The 17,324-nt window shown below is 38.9% G+C and overlaps 1 protein-coding gene across 2 annotated transcripts in view; it reads right to left on the bottom strand.

Annotated features, from left to right (window-relative positions):
* Positions 1–17,324, bottom strand: part of SNX25 (sorting nexin 25) — an 89,917-nt gene that overhangs the window by 64,342 nt on the left and 8,251 nt on the right. Inside the window, exons 2-3 of one of the 2 annotated variants that reach the window (XM_075708752.1) lie at positions 12,952–13,036; positions 3,595–3,811 (exon numbers count right to left, since the gene is read on the bottom strand). In XM_075708752.1, the coding sequence (XP_075564867.1) occupies positions 3,595–3,811; positions 12,952–12,973 (239 nt within the window). In that variant the 5' untranslated portion in view covers positions 12,974–13,036. Of the gene's footprint in view, positions 1–3,594; positions 3,812–12,951; positions 13,037–17,324 lie in introns of those variants that run through there. The other variant, XM_075708753.1, reaches the window with a different exon arrangement.

The raw sequence follows: 17,324 nt of genomic DNA, 5'->3' as shown, positions 1-17,324 counted from the left end.
GGAAACAGACCTAACGCTGCCAGGCTTCTCCCTCCCCATTCCGGGTCTCCCACTGGCCAGCATGGAAGTGGCCTCTCCTCTTCCTGTGCTCTCCCTCATTCAGGGAAGCACCTTTCCTCCTCTGTTGGCCTCTGCTAGCCATTTACCTTGAGCTATTTATTACTAAGTGGAGCCTCGCGATGACTGAGATAAGCCAGGGGGAAAGCAGGACCAAAGGGAAGGACTGTAGCACCCTTCCTCACTCTGAAAGGTCACAGCCTATTTTCATCCCCTCGGACATCCCGATCTATCAGGTATCACAGGCTGAAGTTAGTCAGCTAAGCAGAAAAGCAAAGGGATTTCTGTGCACCCAGTAACAAAACACATAAACTTCACACTGAAGAAACAGACATCTCTGTCCTCCTGGGCACAGACGGTTTCCTTCCGTTACTTTAGTGGATTTATTTATTGTCATATAGGAAAACTGAGACAAAGTGGCTTAGGTGGCACCCCCTCCAGAGATGGTACAAGAGGTATTTAAAACTTCGTAAGCCACCAGAAAACAAACAAAATGCCCTTTGCTGTCACACTGAAGTATAAACTCAGCAGTGGAAACGAGATGCGGTGCTCCAACAGGCATCACAACAGGAAAGACACCTTGCTCTAATTACAGTCTCTGTTCCACTATATTCATCATCCAAAACTAAGTGGATTCATTATTAGAGACACAGAGGGAAACATGTGAATGCCAATTTAAATTTACTATCCTCTTTAAAATGTTGACAGAAAGCAAAGGTAGATCAAGAAGATCTGTGTTCCCTACCTTAGGAAGAAGAATTTTCTGTGTTTGAACTGTGGCAATATAGAAGTGAATTGAAGGCTTTCCAAGAAACTCCATCTTCCAAGCTAGAGGTGACATACTTCGTAGTTTTCAGTCTATAGCTTAAAATGTTGGCAGGTTCTAGCACAGTAAACTCCATAGCAGCAGGCAATTTAGTACAAAACTCAAATTATTCTTAAAATGACCAATTCCCTTAGAAAGAAAACAGCATCAAAGTCTTCGGGCTGTGCTTCCAGGTTTATTACATGCATGCTCAGATCACCCAGCAGTACAAATTCAATCTGTAGCATATGCACACAATGTCACATTTCTACTGACTTGGCCACAGCACATACATAGCATTTAAGCCCTCTCTCCATCTGCCAAGAAAACGTGAGCCCTTGTCCTGGTTTCGGCTGGGATAGAGTTAAACTTTCTTCCTAGTAGCAGGCACAGTGCTGTGTTTTGGATTTAGGAGGAGAAGAATGTTGATAACACACTGATGGTTTAGTTGTTGCTAAGTACTGCTTATGCCAGTCAAGGACTTTGCAGCTTCCCATGCTCTGCCAGGTATAAAAGAAACTGGGAGGAGGCATGGCCAGAATAGTTGATCCAAACTGACCAAAGGGCTATTCCATACCACGTGATGTCATGCTCAGTATATAAACTGGGGGGGGTTGGCCGGGGGGCAGCGATCGCTGCTCGGGAACTGGCTGGGTATCGGTCGGCAGGTGGTGAACAACTGCATTGGGCATCACTTGCTTTGTATATTATTATTATTATCATTATTATATTGTTATTATTACTACTACTATTTTACTTTATTTTATTTAAATTATTAAACTGTTCTTATCTCACCCCAGGAGTGTTTCTCACTCTTACTCCTCCGATTCTCCCCACCATCCCACCTGGGTAGGGAGAGTGAGCGAGCAGCTGCGTGGTGCTTAGTTGCTGGCTGGGGTTCAACCATGACAGCCCTGTGCAATTTCCATAAAGCTTCCTGGACTTTTTGAGCAAATTTGGATGAGCAGCATGAGGATATACTAGTGCTTCACATTTTGCATCATGCAGCATCACGCCACTGATCAGCTGTTAGGCACCTTAAAACCAGATCTTCCTCCTTGTGAATTCACAGCCTTGCAGTATGTGAAAAAACAGTCAGTGGGTCCAATTTCAACCTATACAAAATCTGCAGTTACAGCTGTGGGCTCTGTTGTTTTTTCTTAACCCACTATCACATTAATTCTTGAGAGGATTTTTTTTTTTCATTACCATGTTAACGAAGCCTGCCTTATCTAGCATTGACTAAGGTGCATTTACCATTCCAAAGTGAAAAAGTTAATTGGAAAATAGCCAAGAGAATTTATTTTAGCTCTACATAGTGGAAATAACAATCCAACAAAGACCTAGAGGAAGAGGTCACAATTCTCAGTAGGTAAGGAACCTCATCAAAAATCAGCACTAATAATAATTAATAATTCTGCAATTGTAGATTCTGTCACCAGCTTCAAACAGGAAAACATTTACACCTTTTTAAAAAAAAAAAAAAAAAGGGGAACCAAAAAAACCCCCACCCTCATCCTTTAACTGTTCAAATCCAACTCTTCCCAAAAGCAAGCACTTTACTGTGATGAATGGCAAGTGCAAGCATAGTGCTTAACAATCAGGGAGCACACTTAGGAGCTTTACCTGACCAAGAGATTTCTACCACATTCCAGAGCTGAAAGAAAGTAGTATCTGGAATCCAGTGCAAGATTTACTGCAATGTGCATACACCTTAATTTCTTCTTCTCTATAATGTAAACCACCCTTTACTTTCTTTTTTGTCTTTATTTCCTACACGTTAGCTTACATAAAACTGGCATCTACCACAAATACATTAACCCTATCTTCTGCTCCAGAACAAAGAAGGGTGAGCGGCAACACACAGACTGATCACTGATGGGAAGCAGTTGATCTTTTTTGTCTGAAGGGGTGTTAAAAATATGTGGATCTAACTGTAGGCAAAACAACTTCATAGTACAAGATGTATAGTCTAAATCTGAATGACAAAAATATATTTCAATTAGGATAACTGAAATGCAGGTAAGTGCAGTCATAAGCCCAAATTCCATGCACAATTACACAAATTGTGCATTCAGATGTGGGAACTGCATAGGTTAAGAGTTCCCATTTGCAATTACATTTGGGTACAACTCTAGCATTTAGTGGACAGCTGACCTTTTTAAGTGGACAGAGAACCTTGCCAAAAAGAAAATTCATGGAATTAGCAAGATAACCTAAACAGAGAAAGAAAATCCAGCCAACAATTTTTCCAGTAGAAAAATCGTGTTACTGCAGGACAGGCCACTTACAGAAACCATGAGGCCTTGCCTCCCAGGGCTAGAAGAAATGGGAAACTGAATGGAATTAACTCTGCTGCTATTTTGGGAAAGGTGCAAATAACCATCTTCTTGTCTGTTGACTGCTCTGACAGCACCTCTCCTTTCCTCTGCAGGTTCACACTACTTGTAGCAACTGCTCACACAGCCCACCTCCTACCGTGAGCAAAGGATTCAAGGATGAAACTGAAACAGCAGCGAATCCAAACTCTGAGAAGACGACAAGTGTTTCCTTCCACAGGACTTACAGATGCCCTGAAGCCTGCTTGATCTCTAAAACTGGTAATAAGCCTGAACTGTTTTCTTTATCGGTTGCCTACAAAAGCATTGCACTCTTCACTGCTTTTATATAGCACATCTGAAAGCAAAGGGAAAAGCAGAAAATTCCAATGAAATGCAGTGTTTTGTTTTTACCTGGCATTGGCTCCTTTAAGGTCACAGAAGTGCGAGAGTAAAGCTTTGACTACATCATTGCAGACAACTTTAACTACATCAATGTGACTCAGCCTCTGTCGCAGCTGCTTGGCAATCTCCCAGAAGTCTTCAGATAGCAGCTGGTACAGCTGCCCTTCATCTTTACTGAGTTGCCCATACCAGGACAGGATGTAATCTCTATAGCTGTAGTCAAACACTGAAAGGAGAAACAAAACAATAAATAGCAAAAACTGCAAAAGGGGAAGGCACACCAAGATAGGAAAATGTAATCCTCGACCCTTCTCCTCAAAAATTAGGCGGGTAATAGGTTTCATATCGTCGTCTTTGGGTTTTAAATTCTTGCCAAAGAAAGCAAGGTTGGTGAAGTTACAGAAATCTGCACCTAACAGGTTACTGGAGGTCACTTTGCAAAGCAAAGCCTGTAAGTGGATTTGCTCAGTCAGGTTACTAGCTACACACAAACCTCAAACTAATACCTGTCTCTCAACAGTGGATTTGGTTACACAAACTATCATATAATCTGACTGTGTCTAGGCTGCTGCAGACTGAATCCAGCCTTCTTTACATAGGAATTCAACAGTCTCCACTCCAAAGTCACAATTAAAAGGGGAGGTGGTCAGATTTTTGGATTTCAAAAGACATATACAATATTGAACAACACTGCAAAAAGTAAATTATAGGATCGGAAGAGCTAGAGATATGAGATAACAAGTAGATTAGCAAGACAGCGTGAACTTAAAAAATGATGAGGTATTCCAAACGACATCTACAAGCAATAACCAAGATTACCATAATTGCAAGTCCCATGGCAACACCATCTTCTGCCATTCTGACTTTTCTTTTTAACATTTGTGTACTGCCAGTTTTACTAATGTTTCACTATAGCAGATGTCCCTGGAGGTCTAGGAGGGAGCAGCAGGTGTTCAGGGAGCACGCATGAGCCATGTTTAGCAGTTACAACAAGATGGGGCAAAAGCTGGGGTGGAAGGAGGACTCAGTTCACATCTACCAGATGGATAACTGAACAAGAAGGGGGAAAATAAGTCATGTGCCTGATAATCTGAGCAGCTTCTTTACCAGACAACCTAATTTCAGACTTTTTATATCAAAAGTGCATGTCATTTGTCAGTGTAAGCCCATGGTGCAAAGTAATCACATGACTCCACTATTTCTTACTTTCCACTTTGATGGAAGTTGGTTGTTTGGCAGCTTAGTAAACTATAAAAAGCTCCCTGGCACTGTGACAGTGAACTCACACCATGGTAACAGCAGAACAACTTAAGTTGAATACTTTTGCCTGGCTGAAATACTGGCAGACCTCATCCTACATCACTTTGTTAAAAACATTTCCAAAGAAAAGGCTAAAATTGATAAAAGTTTCTAGTCAAATGCTTCATAAATCAACTTCCTCAGGTTTATAAAGAAAGAAACTGAGTCACTGCATTGAGTATGCTAAAATATAAAGTTAAAAGCCTTTTACTAAGTCATTTCAAGGCTTCTAAATTAATTATTCAGAAAAACATTTCTATCAATAAATAAATGGAAGTTTTGAATCTTTTCTCTGATCCAGGAGAGGAAAACAAAAAATATGCAGAGCCATATTGCAGGATGGGAACTTCCTGTGTTGAAACATATCCAATTTCATTACTTTTCTAAAATAGAAGAAATTATATTTCATTGAAAACTGCCACCTACAAATACTACAAAGTGATAAAAACAGTTATAAAAGGTAGTAGTCTTCTGATAAGCAAGCTGAAGAATAATCCCTTGATACACTGAAGAGCAACTTGGAAGAGCATTTTAAAAACTAAAGTTTATTACTTATCTCAAGTCTCCCATGACAATACACATTTTAAGTATCTATTTTTCCACAGCTGTCCCCATGTCCTTCTGCAACCACCTTTTTTATTTATAGCTTGGTTACTCTCTCGCTGTTGCAATACCCAAAATGCTGTGGAAAGCCCATCATAGCATGGATTCTTCCTTTTCATCTACTCTGTAGGAGACCCGTAATTTCTCAAGCACATCCAAAACACACTGCATTGTGGTATTTGTTATCATCATCACTGGCAGACAATGATTGACTTTTCAGGTGTCTTCACAGACACCCTCTCTACTCTACAATGAACACCAGGGTGCAAAGCAGCATGCTTGTTCAGCACCTTTTGCCTAAGAAGCCACATCATGGCGTAGAGTGGTGGCTCCTACAGGTATCTATTGGACACAACCCTACAAAACAACAGTACAAGAGTAAAACTTGTATCTTGATCCCTTAGACTATATATCTTTCAGAACACTGATCTATCTATTCCCACCAATCCTTAATTTATAACTGTATTTTTAGGCAACTTCTCTCCAAAATGAGCTCAGTTCTTCGTTCACTCCGTAATCGCCATCACATCCAATGTTAAGTCTCTCTGCTCTGCTAAAGCACACATTCAAACATATAACAATGCTAATTAGTAAAGTATCATGACAGCACAACTCTTGCAACTTTACTATACTCACAGTTGAAATACTTGAAGCAAGATCTCTTACAGTGGTAAGACACCTGCTCAGGCATGGCAAGGTGTTGGTACAGTTCTTCATCTAGGTGTATCAACACGAAAGAACCATAAAATCTAGTGGCAATATCAAACTAAAGACAAAAGATCACCTATCATCACCAAAACTTAAGCTGTGCAAGTATGAAATACTTCATTTATGTTTCTCTCTGCCAGTTACACACTTTCAACACCTTAAATGGATTACCCCACCTTAAACCATGTTTTCCTACACCTACCTTTCATAACTCTTCTTCCTTTACATCTTTTCTATAGCTGCTTTGTCACCTCTGAGCCTTGTTGCCCTTCCTGCATCGCAACAGTTTAACTGTGCTGTTCTCTATAAAATTCAGGGTACTTTAGAGCCCAGAATGTATGCCCAAATGAGCAATGAGATAGCTTTTAGGACTTTGTTTAAAAAAAAAAAAAATTTGAAAAGGACCCCAGCCACAGACACTAACAGCAGTCTGTGCTGGGGTAAGACACTGCCTCATCTGTATGCGTCATCTTGGCCATGATGCACTGTTGCTGCTTTAGTTTCATGCCTGTTGATGCAGCTGGTGCCTCTTTCAGTGTTCTAAAGAAATACAGAAAACAAATGGAAGAATTTTGTAGAGCGCAGTTTGCTTCTTTCAGAGGAGAAATCTGCTCGTGCTTCTACTCTTTATTTTTACACTGCACGTTCTCTAAAACATTGAAAACAACTGGTCAGAGGACAACAAAGGAATAAAAAGAAGAGCAGAACACACTTTCAGGACAATACGTTACTACCACTAACTTAGCCACGACAAACATGAAACAAATTTCTCCTCATCAAATCAGATACAGTGAGAGCAATGAGTCTGGTGCAAAACTGCAGAAACTTCTACTGGGTTTCCTAAGTCAGTTCAGAAGATACAAGTCCCCAGTTGTTATAATCTGATTAAAAGTCATTCCCGCATGAATGTGAAGTTGAGCCTCTTCAATGACTCTTTCTAAAGATTGTAAACTAAAAGAGTGTTGGGAGTAGAGAGTCAGACGCTAGTGTGGAGGTTAGTGAGGACACTCCTCTAGACCCTTCCTTCATTCCTAACCTCACGCAGGTCTACAGCAACCGCTATCCCTTCTTCTTCCACATTCATTCATTCAGGGGTTCAGTGGCACCACAAGAGCCAGAAGGTCAGACTGGCTTCAAATCTGCAATTTGCAGAGCTTCACATTAGACAGTCTTTATGCTGCTAAGATTCGCTACCCAACTTTATGAAAAATAACATAGAAATCTGGATAACAAGGACTAAATGCCTACCCATTTTCTCGAAGCACCATTAAAAAACAGACCTGAAATATTTTCCCTATGCAAATGCATACACAGTCTTCCAAGTTTCAAACAAGTAGTAAATATGCTTTCCTGAAAGCACTGGAGACCAGAACTGTTACATTAAGTTACGGTCAAATCCAAAACTCTTCTGTGACTTATATGAACAACAGAAGAGAAGGTATAGCTACAACCCTGGCTTGAGTTATTCTACAATAGCAAGCATCACGATCTCTAAAATAGAAATGCAACATTAACATGAATTGTGTTAAGATCCTGCATCAGGAAAGCCCCAAACAGCCAAGAAGCGTTGTTGTTATAATGCTGCGCTACTACAACACTAGATTTAACAGGCATGATATGGTTATCATAAGCTATACTTGAAGAAAAATACTTTCCATGAAAATTTAATGAAAAAGATGACAGACTATACCACCATTAAGTATGTGGCAAACAACTGTTCTATAGAAGTAAATGCTAAATGCTTAGTTATTTGTTACAGCTACCCCTCCCCCCCGCCAAAAGCCAATTCAGAAAAATAAAAAAGCACTTTACCTTCATCCTCAAAAAATCAAAGTATTAAAGCCCCTATACTTAACTCCCTAAAAATTACTAATTAATAATCTGAATATGCACCTCTATCATTTCCAAGACATTAATTTTTAAATTTAAAGAGATAAAGGCCATTATTCACTTACTGTGTTTTAGATTTTATTATCTTATAGCTAAACAATACAAATTAAGATCGTGAGGTTTTATATTCAACACTATCTTTATTTATTGAAGTTTCTCGTTCCCACTAAATCTTTATTCTATATTTAGACCATGGTGTTAAAGGCTGGCAAAATGCTGTGTAAATGCCCAGACTTCAGTGATTGGGAACCTGCCCCAGTCACTAGCAATAGTGATTTATAGATTTCAGTTCCCTTGCTAAAGTTTTTGCTTGGAAAAACACTAGCATTCCTTGGTTTACTTGCATTTTACAACATTATTCAAACTCTATGAAACTGACCTGTTTCTTTAATAGACTGGATGTTATCATTGTGCATAGATGGATAGCCCCTGTGCACAAGGGATTATACCCTGACAGTCTCCCAATCCACATTGTTTGGTTTATTTTTATTAAAATTTTCTTGACATTTTCTTGTTTAATAATTATGAATATGCAGAGATATCATGGAAATTTCCAAATATATAAGCAATAGAGAAAAAAAAGTGTTAAAAATATCTAGGAAATGCATTAAAAAAAAATCAGACAAATTTCTGTTCAAATAGTTTTGCCCATGTACCCTTTGCCAAGAGTTCTTAGCTCCAAGTGTTTGAATCCCAGTAGCAGAGAGAACATGAATTCAAATTAAGTCTTGCTCATATTTTGGACGCAAACAACTCATTTTTTGAGCGCTGTGAAGGAAAAAAAAATACAGCTTTTCAGTAGAGTAGCAGAAGCTACTGCAAATTTTTTTTTCTAAATGTCAATGTGTGGATCTTAAGTTGGGCAATGAGATATATTGGGGAAAAAAACCTTCTGTAAAGGGAAGTGCTGCCTTACATCCCTAACAGAGTTCTTCTAAGGGGTCAACAAGAACATATAGGCAAGATCTGATCCATAGGTACAATCTAATTAAATTCCCAAAATAGTTCCAACAAGGTCACCTCAACACAGGGTTGAAGGAAGATAAGCCACTATGAAAAAAGTGATTGCTCTCTGGCATGAAATATTTTAAGAGCTAAGAAACACAGGATATGAATAAACAGTCAATTTTCACAGCAGAATTTCACCAGTGAAGTTCTGCTGGGATCTGTGCTATGGCCTGTGCTGTTTTACTCACTCATAAATGATCCAGCAAAGCAAGTAAGTAATATGGAGACCCATTTTCCTGGCGCTACTAAAGCAGTAGAGACAAAGACTGACCGTGAAGAATAACAAAAAGACCACAGGATATAGGGCAACAGAAATGGAAGATGAAATTGAGTTCCTGGGAGACCAGCTACACACACAACAGATAAATCTACTGCCAGCTACCGCCCTCAGCCCAAACAGTCTGACTGAGTACAGTCTCTCTTAAAAGACATGTTCCTAAACTACCATATGATATGGGCTGAAAACATGAAGTTACCAGATAAGCAACAGGAAGCTTTAAAAGGCTAAAAGTATTTGTAAAAGTGGGTCATGTTTTCTTTGTGTAATATAAATGAAGGGCAAACAAGAATCAAATCAATCTATCAAGGAAAAGCATGAAAAATACTGAAAAAACCCACATTTTGGTGTTAGTCACTCAACTACTACCGGCCGAAAAAGGGACTTGGGGGTTTACAACTAAATGGCCTTCTCTTTCTGCCATATTCAACATGGAAAATCTTTTTATCATGTTACACTTGTTCTGATTTTGAGCACTTAGATTTTATAAAACGCACCACACAGCAGCAGGGCTAATTCACAGCTTTCCCTCACCTTGCATCTACAGCTTATGCAAGCATGCTATAATTAAGAACAAAGCAGCACTCTGAAGGACCATCCTTTTATACTACTCTGATGTCAATGGAAGATAGGAAAGAAGTTTAGAACTGAGCTGTACGCTATCATAAACAGAAGTTCCTTCTTGGTGGCGCTTAATGACCAACATCGTAGAAAGACAATTCCCAACAGCTCTGTTATACTGGCTTTGGCAAGACAAGAAGCTATCCAAGACACGGGCAACTATTATCAGCCAATGACCATCACAGGAAAGCTATCTAAGCACCACAATGTTTTTAACTTTATTGAAATAGGACTGATGGCTGAAATGGGAACATGGATGACTCCTTCAATTAAAACTAAGGATGATCGCTGGTATCTATCCTTCCAACTACATTAACAGACTACCAACTACATTAACAGACTATGATGAGAACATCAGAAAAATGCAGTAAAGCACGTGACAGCTTGTCAACCAAGACACACCACAGAACCTCAGGGAACGGTGCAGTAATGGAGAGCCACTCTAAACCCTGAGAGAAAAGTCCACACAGACTGGCTGTAACACCAACAAAAGCATGACATGACTGACTAACAATCAACAGGCAATTCTTCAGGGGTGAAAGACCATTAGCAACTAACAGTAAACCCTCGGCACACTTAATTACACAGATGATGAAAAGCAGGTGAAGTCAACAGAATTAACCAAAGCACTGTCTCTTCATAATCAGCAACAGCATTTCTGAAATTAGGTGATGCTGGCTCCTCCAAAAACGTTATCCTTGCACCTCTAAGGTAACACAAAGAGAAGTAAAATCTGATTAAAAAACCACTACAAAACCCCATCAACTGTGATAATCTGACAACACCTGCACAAAACTTCAAGTGGCAGTAGGAGTCTGCACTGGTCCCCAAGATTAAAACCTCAGGAGAACTGAAAGACTCCTAACTAAATGAATTGGACTTTTTAAAGCATTTTGTTGTACAGCAAGTTAGAGCTAGACAGCAAGAAGTTGGCAAAAATTCCTGGGATTCACAAATTCTTTAATCCTCATCAGTCTAAGATTGATTAGCATTGGAGTATGGCACTAATGAAACAGAAATACAGACAGTATTTTTATATATCTTTAGTAATAAAGTTTTATTTAACCATAAACTTGTAGAAAAAGCATTCATAATATCAAGACAACTACAAATTTCGGAACTGTCACAGGGCAAGGAATGTGTCCTGTCTATTTTCAGACAGACTGATCATTTTACTCTAACAAAAAACTAAAATGTTTCTTTTTTGGAAACTTAAGTTGACTCGGACACCCTCCAAAACCAAAAATGTTGCTTAAGTCTACATGTGGTAAAGTGAAAAATACAGTCTCATCCTTGTCAAACTGCATAACGGAGAAGTTGGCTTCATTAGTCACTTAGGCCTGGAAGAAATACAACCAAATCTGACAACTTTGCTCTCCAAAATTCAGAGTGAGAATGGAGGGTAAAAGCTACTCTGAAAAGCAATAACAGAAAGGCAAGTAAGCTGTCACAACAGAAGGTCCTCAACTCTGAAAAATGAATCACTTAAATATTGATAACTTTCTTTCAGCCTTACTGAGCAAGGATGGACTCATGCATCCAACTGAATGGTATCTGCGGGATAAATACCTTAGATGAAGACAGCTCCCATATTTTTTTACAGACCTGAGAGTTACTCCTATGTGCAAGTAACAGGAAGAAAGTTTAACACAACTGTCTTGCCCCCAGTATTCCACAATACCTGTTGCCTGTCTCCAGATAACCCCACTACCTCCGTGCCAATTATGTCAAGGGTTCATTTCAAGCTCCAATGAAGGTTAGCCAAAAGGTATAGCACACATGTGAGAATACAGCAAATAACTTGTTGGTGCTTGTTTCATACATGTAATGTTTAGACTCCACTATCTTTTTCATGTCATCAGGAATCCTATAATCTGCCAGTTTCCAGATGAAAATGGTGCCCAAAACCAAATTATGATATAATAGTTCACCTTCACAGAAACATGACATAGTAGGTAAAATGTTCCCATTTTATATTTTAGCTAAATATCCTGCTAACAGCTATTTATAAAAATAGCTTTAAAAGCATTACACATCCCAAGAAGTTTTCATAAGACAACCAACCTGTTTAAAGCAATTCAAATTTTAAAATACACTCTCCAGATGTGAAATAAGGGAAAAAAAAAAAAAACCAACAGTGCTGCAAAGAAAGCTTAAAGGAAAAAACATTCCAAATTAGATAAAATATTTACAAAAGACTGAAATGGCATCAGATTTTATAAATATATTTTAAAAGCTACAGTACACAACTATGCGTTTTCTTCTTTTAATATGGAAGCCAGGTTTTTTTCCCCCAAAATTGTCTTTAAGTTCCAATCTAGCATAATCTTTTAAGTAACAAATAAAAAAAATTTGTGCTTCAATCTGACACCATCCCAAGTTCTACAATATTCTGTACTACCATGAGTCAGTTGAAAAAATATGTGCAAAAGTCATAGTCACTCTTTATTTTAAAGAACTGTAAACAAGATATTTGAAATGCATATGATCATAGTTCACATTTTACAATCTAAAACCCAGTGACTGTACTGGTGATCCACGGATTTCATAGACTATGTCAGCCAGAAATACAACTGTTGATTTTATATTCAGTTTTCATGGCAATAATTGATCTAAATGGGAAGACTGTTTGCAAGAGTCTACAGGATTTATCAATTGAGGAAAACCCAATCAAGAATCTTTGAAATGGTACCCTTTTGTTTCATGCACAAGCATTAAGGACTGTATTTTAATATATTTCTGTAAAAACTAGCCACTAAACTGACAAGATATCAGTTAAATTGCAAAAACAATGACACACAACTTACTGCAATGGATCTCTTGGGAAGACCACGACCTTGCACTTTTATTTTGTATCAAGGGTCATATTCTAAAATCTTGGAATATTGTGCAGTCATGGTTTGCTAAGAGGACAAGAGATATTCAGAGTCTAATGCTCCTTTGTCCAAGTTAAGACTCACCTTCTTTCAGTGCTTTATCCATGTTGTGAGAAATGACCACTCTCCTTGATTGGACTGAATCATGGGAGCTTCCAGACCAATTACTCTGAAATTCAAAGAGAACATTCATCATAAGAGGAAGGAATAAACCAAAAATGACAGAAGAAATAAAACTGGAATTCAAGGTGACAGTAGCATGTAATTTGGGGTTTTTATACAAATATTGTCACCCCATATGATTAAAACAGATGAGTGTCCATTGTCTATGAGGTTATCCTACATCGTTCATTAACCACACATTAATATCCATTGTTGTGTATGGCACACTGTACAACTTGCCAAATTATCTTAAGGTTTGTTTTTTTGGTAGAAAGGAGCTGTATCTATTTGCAAGTCAATGCATTGAGAATAGGACATGCATTTAAGAGAAAAACTGGAACTCTTCTATTCAGTATTTTCACAGCTTTTAAGATCTCCAAGAGATAGGTCAATAGCAAATATAACATCTTTACAGCCTACTGCCACAATGGACTTCATTTAGCCTCATAAACCACTTTTAAAACAAAAGCGAAACCCTTACATCTCCTACAGTAATTTTGGTTCACGTTCTTTTGGGCTTCTTCCTTCAAAGACACTTCTGGCTGCTGCATTTTAAGCTGCTGTACTATACAAACATTTGTCTATTTTTAAGTATTAGCTCTTATAGTGTCCAAACAGGTGGGCAGACAGAGAAACATTTTTCAGGGTGTAGACAAAAAGCAGTGATTCATACTGTCTTTATATAAAAAGGAGTGTAATCCAAATCAGAAATAGAAATTGTCCCCACTGCCACTCAACTTACTTTGCTCCCCTTGATGGGAGCTCACTCTCCTCGGTGAGGAGACAGTGCTTCAGAAACATCCCAATCCCTCCAACATTCACCAAATAGAGAATAAGAAAGCAGTATAAACTCTAAGGGGGTTTAAGTAAAAACACTCTCTAATGTTTCTAAAGGTAGTATGCCATCATTTCAGCCAATTTGCAGGCTAATACTCAGCATATTTTGGTGTAACGTGTTTTCCTTCTACTGCAGATACATGCACACAGAGTCTCGTATAAAGCATGGCTAATGGGACGCAGATGAAGGGGTCTAAGCACTACCCCAACAGCAAAATGAAGCTGTTCAGACTCTCTCACACCTAACACATAGCATTCCTACAGATACTTGCCAGGCCTTGAGTGCCTTCCTTCCACCCACAGTTAATTTGTTCCAGCTTCTGGGTGAGTGCAGCAACAACACTCTCTAGACTACTCCAGTTGCTACTCTGAGACCATGGCTGTGGTCTTCCAGCCATTTTCTTCCCCCCCTTGACAACACTATCAATGGCAAAAGCAGCAAGATTTCAGCATGTGTGCCTCCATTTGCAGCACCTCTTACTATCAAAACTATAGTTAAGGAGGAGTAAGAACATAGTATTATCTGATTAGTGAACCCCTAGAGATTTCATGGTCCCCTTTTACTGGAACATGATGCTGGTAAAAGCTTAAGCCATACCCACCTAAATGGCTGCAGAAAGTATTTTTGCTGTTTGGAAGAACACCTAACAACAATATTTGTAAGGCTCTAATACATCACCTCTGCCTGCTAATGTTGTCGAGCTTCCTCCACACAAAGCTGTGTTAATGCTAGTCACACAATTACTCCGGGATTTTTCTGCTTTATTTGCAGCAGGAAATCGGATGATTCATAACCACTCCAATTTAAAAAGAGAGATCACAGAGACATTAAACATCCCAAATACATTTGGGCAGGGGGAGGGGATTCAGAAAGCCCTATTAAGCAAAGTCGATCAGGTCTTTCTGTGAAGAGCGAGCTCCTAAACACGAGGCCACAATCCTGACTGAAGCTCTATGCTCGACATACCCCATCTTCCTTAACACTCACAGTAGCTTGGTATCCTGAAAGACTAATCCTTCTGCTAAACTGAGTCATACCTGCATAGAGGTCAGTAACCTCAAGCCCGTAACTTAGGCATCAACAGTTCTTACTTGTACGTAGTTTGCAGGAAGTGTTTTTTACAACCTAAAGCATCAGTAAGCGCTCTCACGAAGCACTAGGCAAATTACTCCTTTCAAAACTAGTTTAAACACAACCTGAGATAAGAAAATTATAAATGTTCAATTCTTACCTTTGCCTCCCTACCTGCCTCTGTTCAAGACTTCTTTAGAGCACAGGGAACCAAAAAAAAAAAACCAAAACCCCAAAAAAGAAAAAAGCCTTCAGAGGGGATCCATGGTTGCAAGATCCATGGCTCCACATTACCACAATACAATCCAATCTGCCCAATTCCACAAAGCAGGAACCGATCCTTTTATGTTTCAATCTTGAACACTCATGTTAAGAACAAGGCACACTATTACTGCCTCAGCGAAATGCTGCCTTTTAAATACCAAAATACAAACTCAGATTTCAGCTTGCGACAACATATTTCATTGAGAATGTCCTCTACAGTTGGTAGGTTTGACTTCTAAAATGCACCAGCTTTTAATTTTAAAAAAAGAGTAACATCAATGTTTAACATGGAGAAGTTCAAGTAAGACAAGTGATCAAAAAGAATTTAAAAGGGAAGAAGTGAATACCACCACTAGCAATGGTGATTTTGCTGCTGCACGAATGTAATTACTGAAGGGCAAAGGAAGATGCACGGTATATTGGATCTGAGAAATTTTCCACGCTCATACAACACCATGAGCAGTCTGAGAGCAGCACAGAGCAAGAAACAAACCTTGTTTAAAAACAAGTTTTCAACTTTGTTTCAAAACAAATTTTCAAGAACAGATGAGGATCTAACACTTGAATAAACAGGAATGTTTAAACGTATTGGAGTGATGTTGGTTGGGTTAATTCAGGCATAAGAAAAAACAGTTCAGGGGAGACCTTGTTGTTGCCTCCAACTACTGAACAAGAGGGTACAGAGAAGAGGGAGCCAGACTCTTCTTGTAGATGCACAGGACAAGAGGCAAGGTTGCAACACAGGAAATGCCCATCACAAGGCAAAACTATTTTAATTATGAGGCTGGTCAAATACCAGAACGGGGGTGCTGAGAAGTTGTGGAGTATCCATCCTTGAAGATATTCAAAACTCAACAGGAGAAAGCCCTGAGCAACCTTACCCAGCTGGACACACTCTGAGCAGGAGGGTGGACTAGATGCCCTCCAGACATTCCCTCCAACCTGAACTATTCTGTGATTCTTGATGATCCTTCAGAGAACTGTGGATTTAATTTAGTGGCTGATAATGGATCAGATCTTAAGTTGCCTTCTCTAACACAGCTGATCAAACTCCTTTTTCCTTTCAGTCTTAGGAACTTGCATTAGCAGAATCAAGTCTTAAGTCCTGTTAGCCTAGATTTGCTTTTTAAAAAATTCTGTTTTCTGTGAGAACAACAATGATGAAATAACTAAGAAAAAACCCTAAAAAACTAGCAGGCACCCCTGAGTTGCCTGACATACAGCAACAAACACCTTAAAAACAACAGTAACTACCTGGTTAACACAGGTTTACCAGCACCCGTGATAACAGAAGGATTGCAGAAACTTCACAGTCCAAACTCAGCTCTAACAGCTGAGAGTGAAAAATCCAGCAGATTTCACTGCAAGATTTTCTTCCTACCCCTGCCTCAAGTCAGATGGAGGATGTGTGCAGAGAACAGGTTCAGCTAGAAAGCCTAGACTTGAATGTTTTCACATTTTTCTTCATGTTGCTTATCTAAAGGAAAAGGGCGCTACATTTCATGAAACAGTTGGCATAACCCTAACTGAGCCAAAGATGTTCATAAATGGATTTAACACAGTCAAAGCTCTAGCTTAGATGGTCTTTTATACTGATTAAAACCTGGTATATTCCCCATTAGTCCTGACTTGCACTACTTTAGCCTCCCAAAAAAATCAGGCTCCACTCCATAGAGTTTATTGTTGAAGAATGGCAGAAACCAGACTGAAACTTAAATAAGGCTTGACAAAATGACTTGAAGGGGTAGGGGTGGAGCACATTTGGAAAGCACATACAAAGAATGAGGTTGCTAACAAACAGGGAGGCCTGTTTCCTGGAACAGTTCAAGTTTTCCCCAATTTTGACTTTGTTTACAGGCTGAAAACAAGGATGTGTGTATTTCCTGGAGACTTCTGAATAATACTCATTGTTTGCCACTTTTGAGAATGATTTAAGATGCAGACAACAACAATCTAAAAGTCCCAGGAAAAAAAAAACCAAGGCTGGCATTGAGCCTGAAATTAGGTTCAATCTTCTACAGATGCAAAAATTAAGTTCATGTCATTTATTGGTTTAAACAATTTAAATAATTTAAAATTAGTTTTGAAGAAAACAATAGATGTTAAATAATAAAGAACTAAG

The sequence above is a fragment of the Pelecanus crispus genome, chromosome 4 (assembly GCF_030463565.1).
Source record: "Pelecanus crispus isolate bPelCri1 chromosome 4, bPelCri1.pri, whole genome shotgun sequence".
NCBI lineage: Eukaryota > Metazoa > Chordata > Aves > Pelecaniformes > Pelecanidae > Pelecanus > Pelecanus crispus.
The sequence above is the reverse complement of the archived record's forward strand: the minus strand, read 5'-3'. Positions and strand labels throughout refer to the sequence as shown.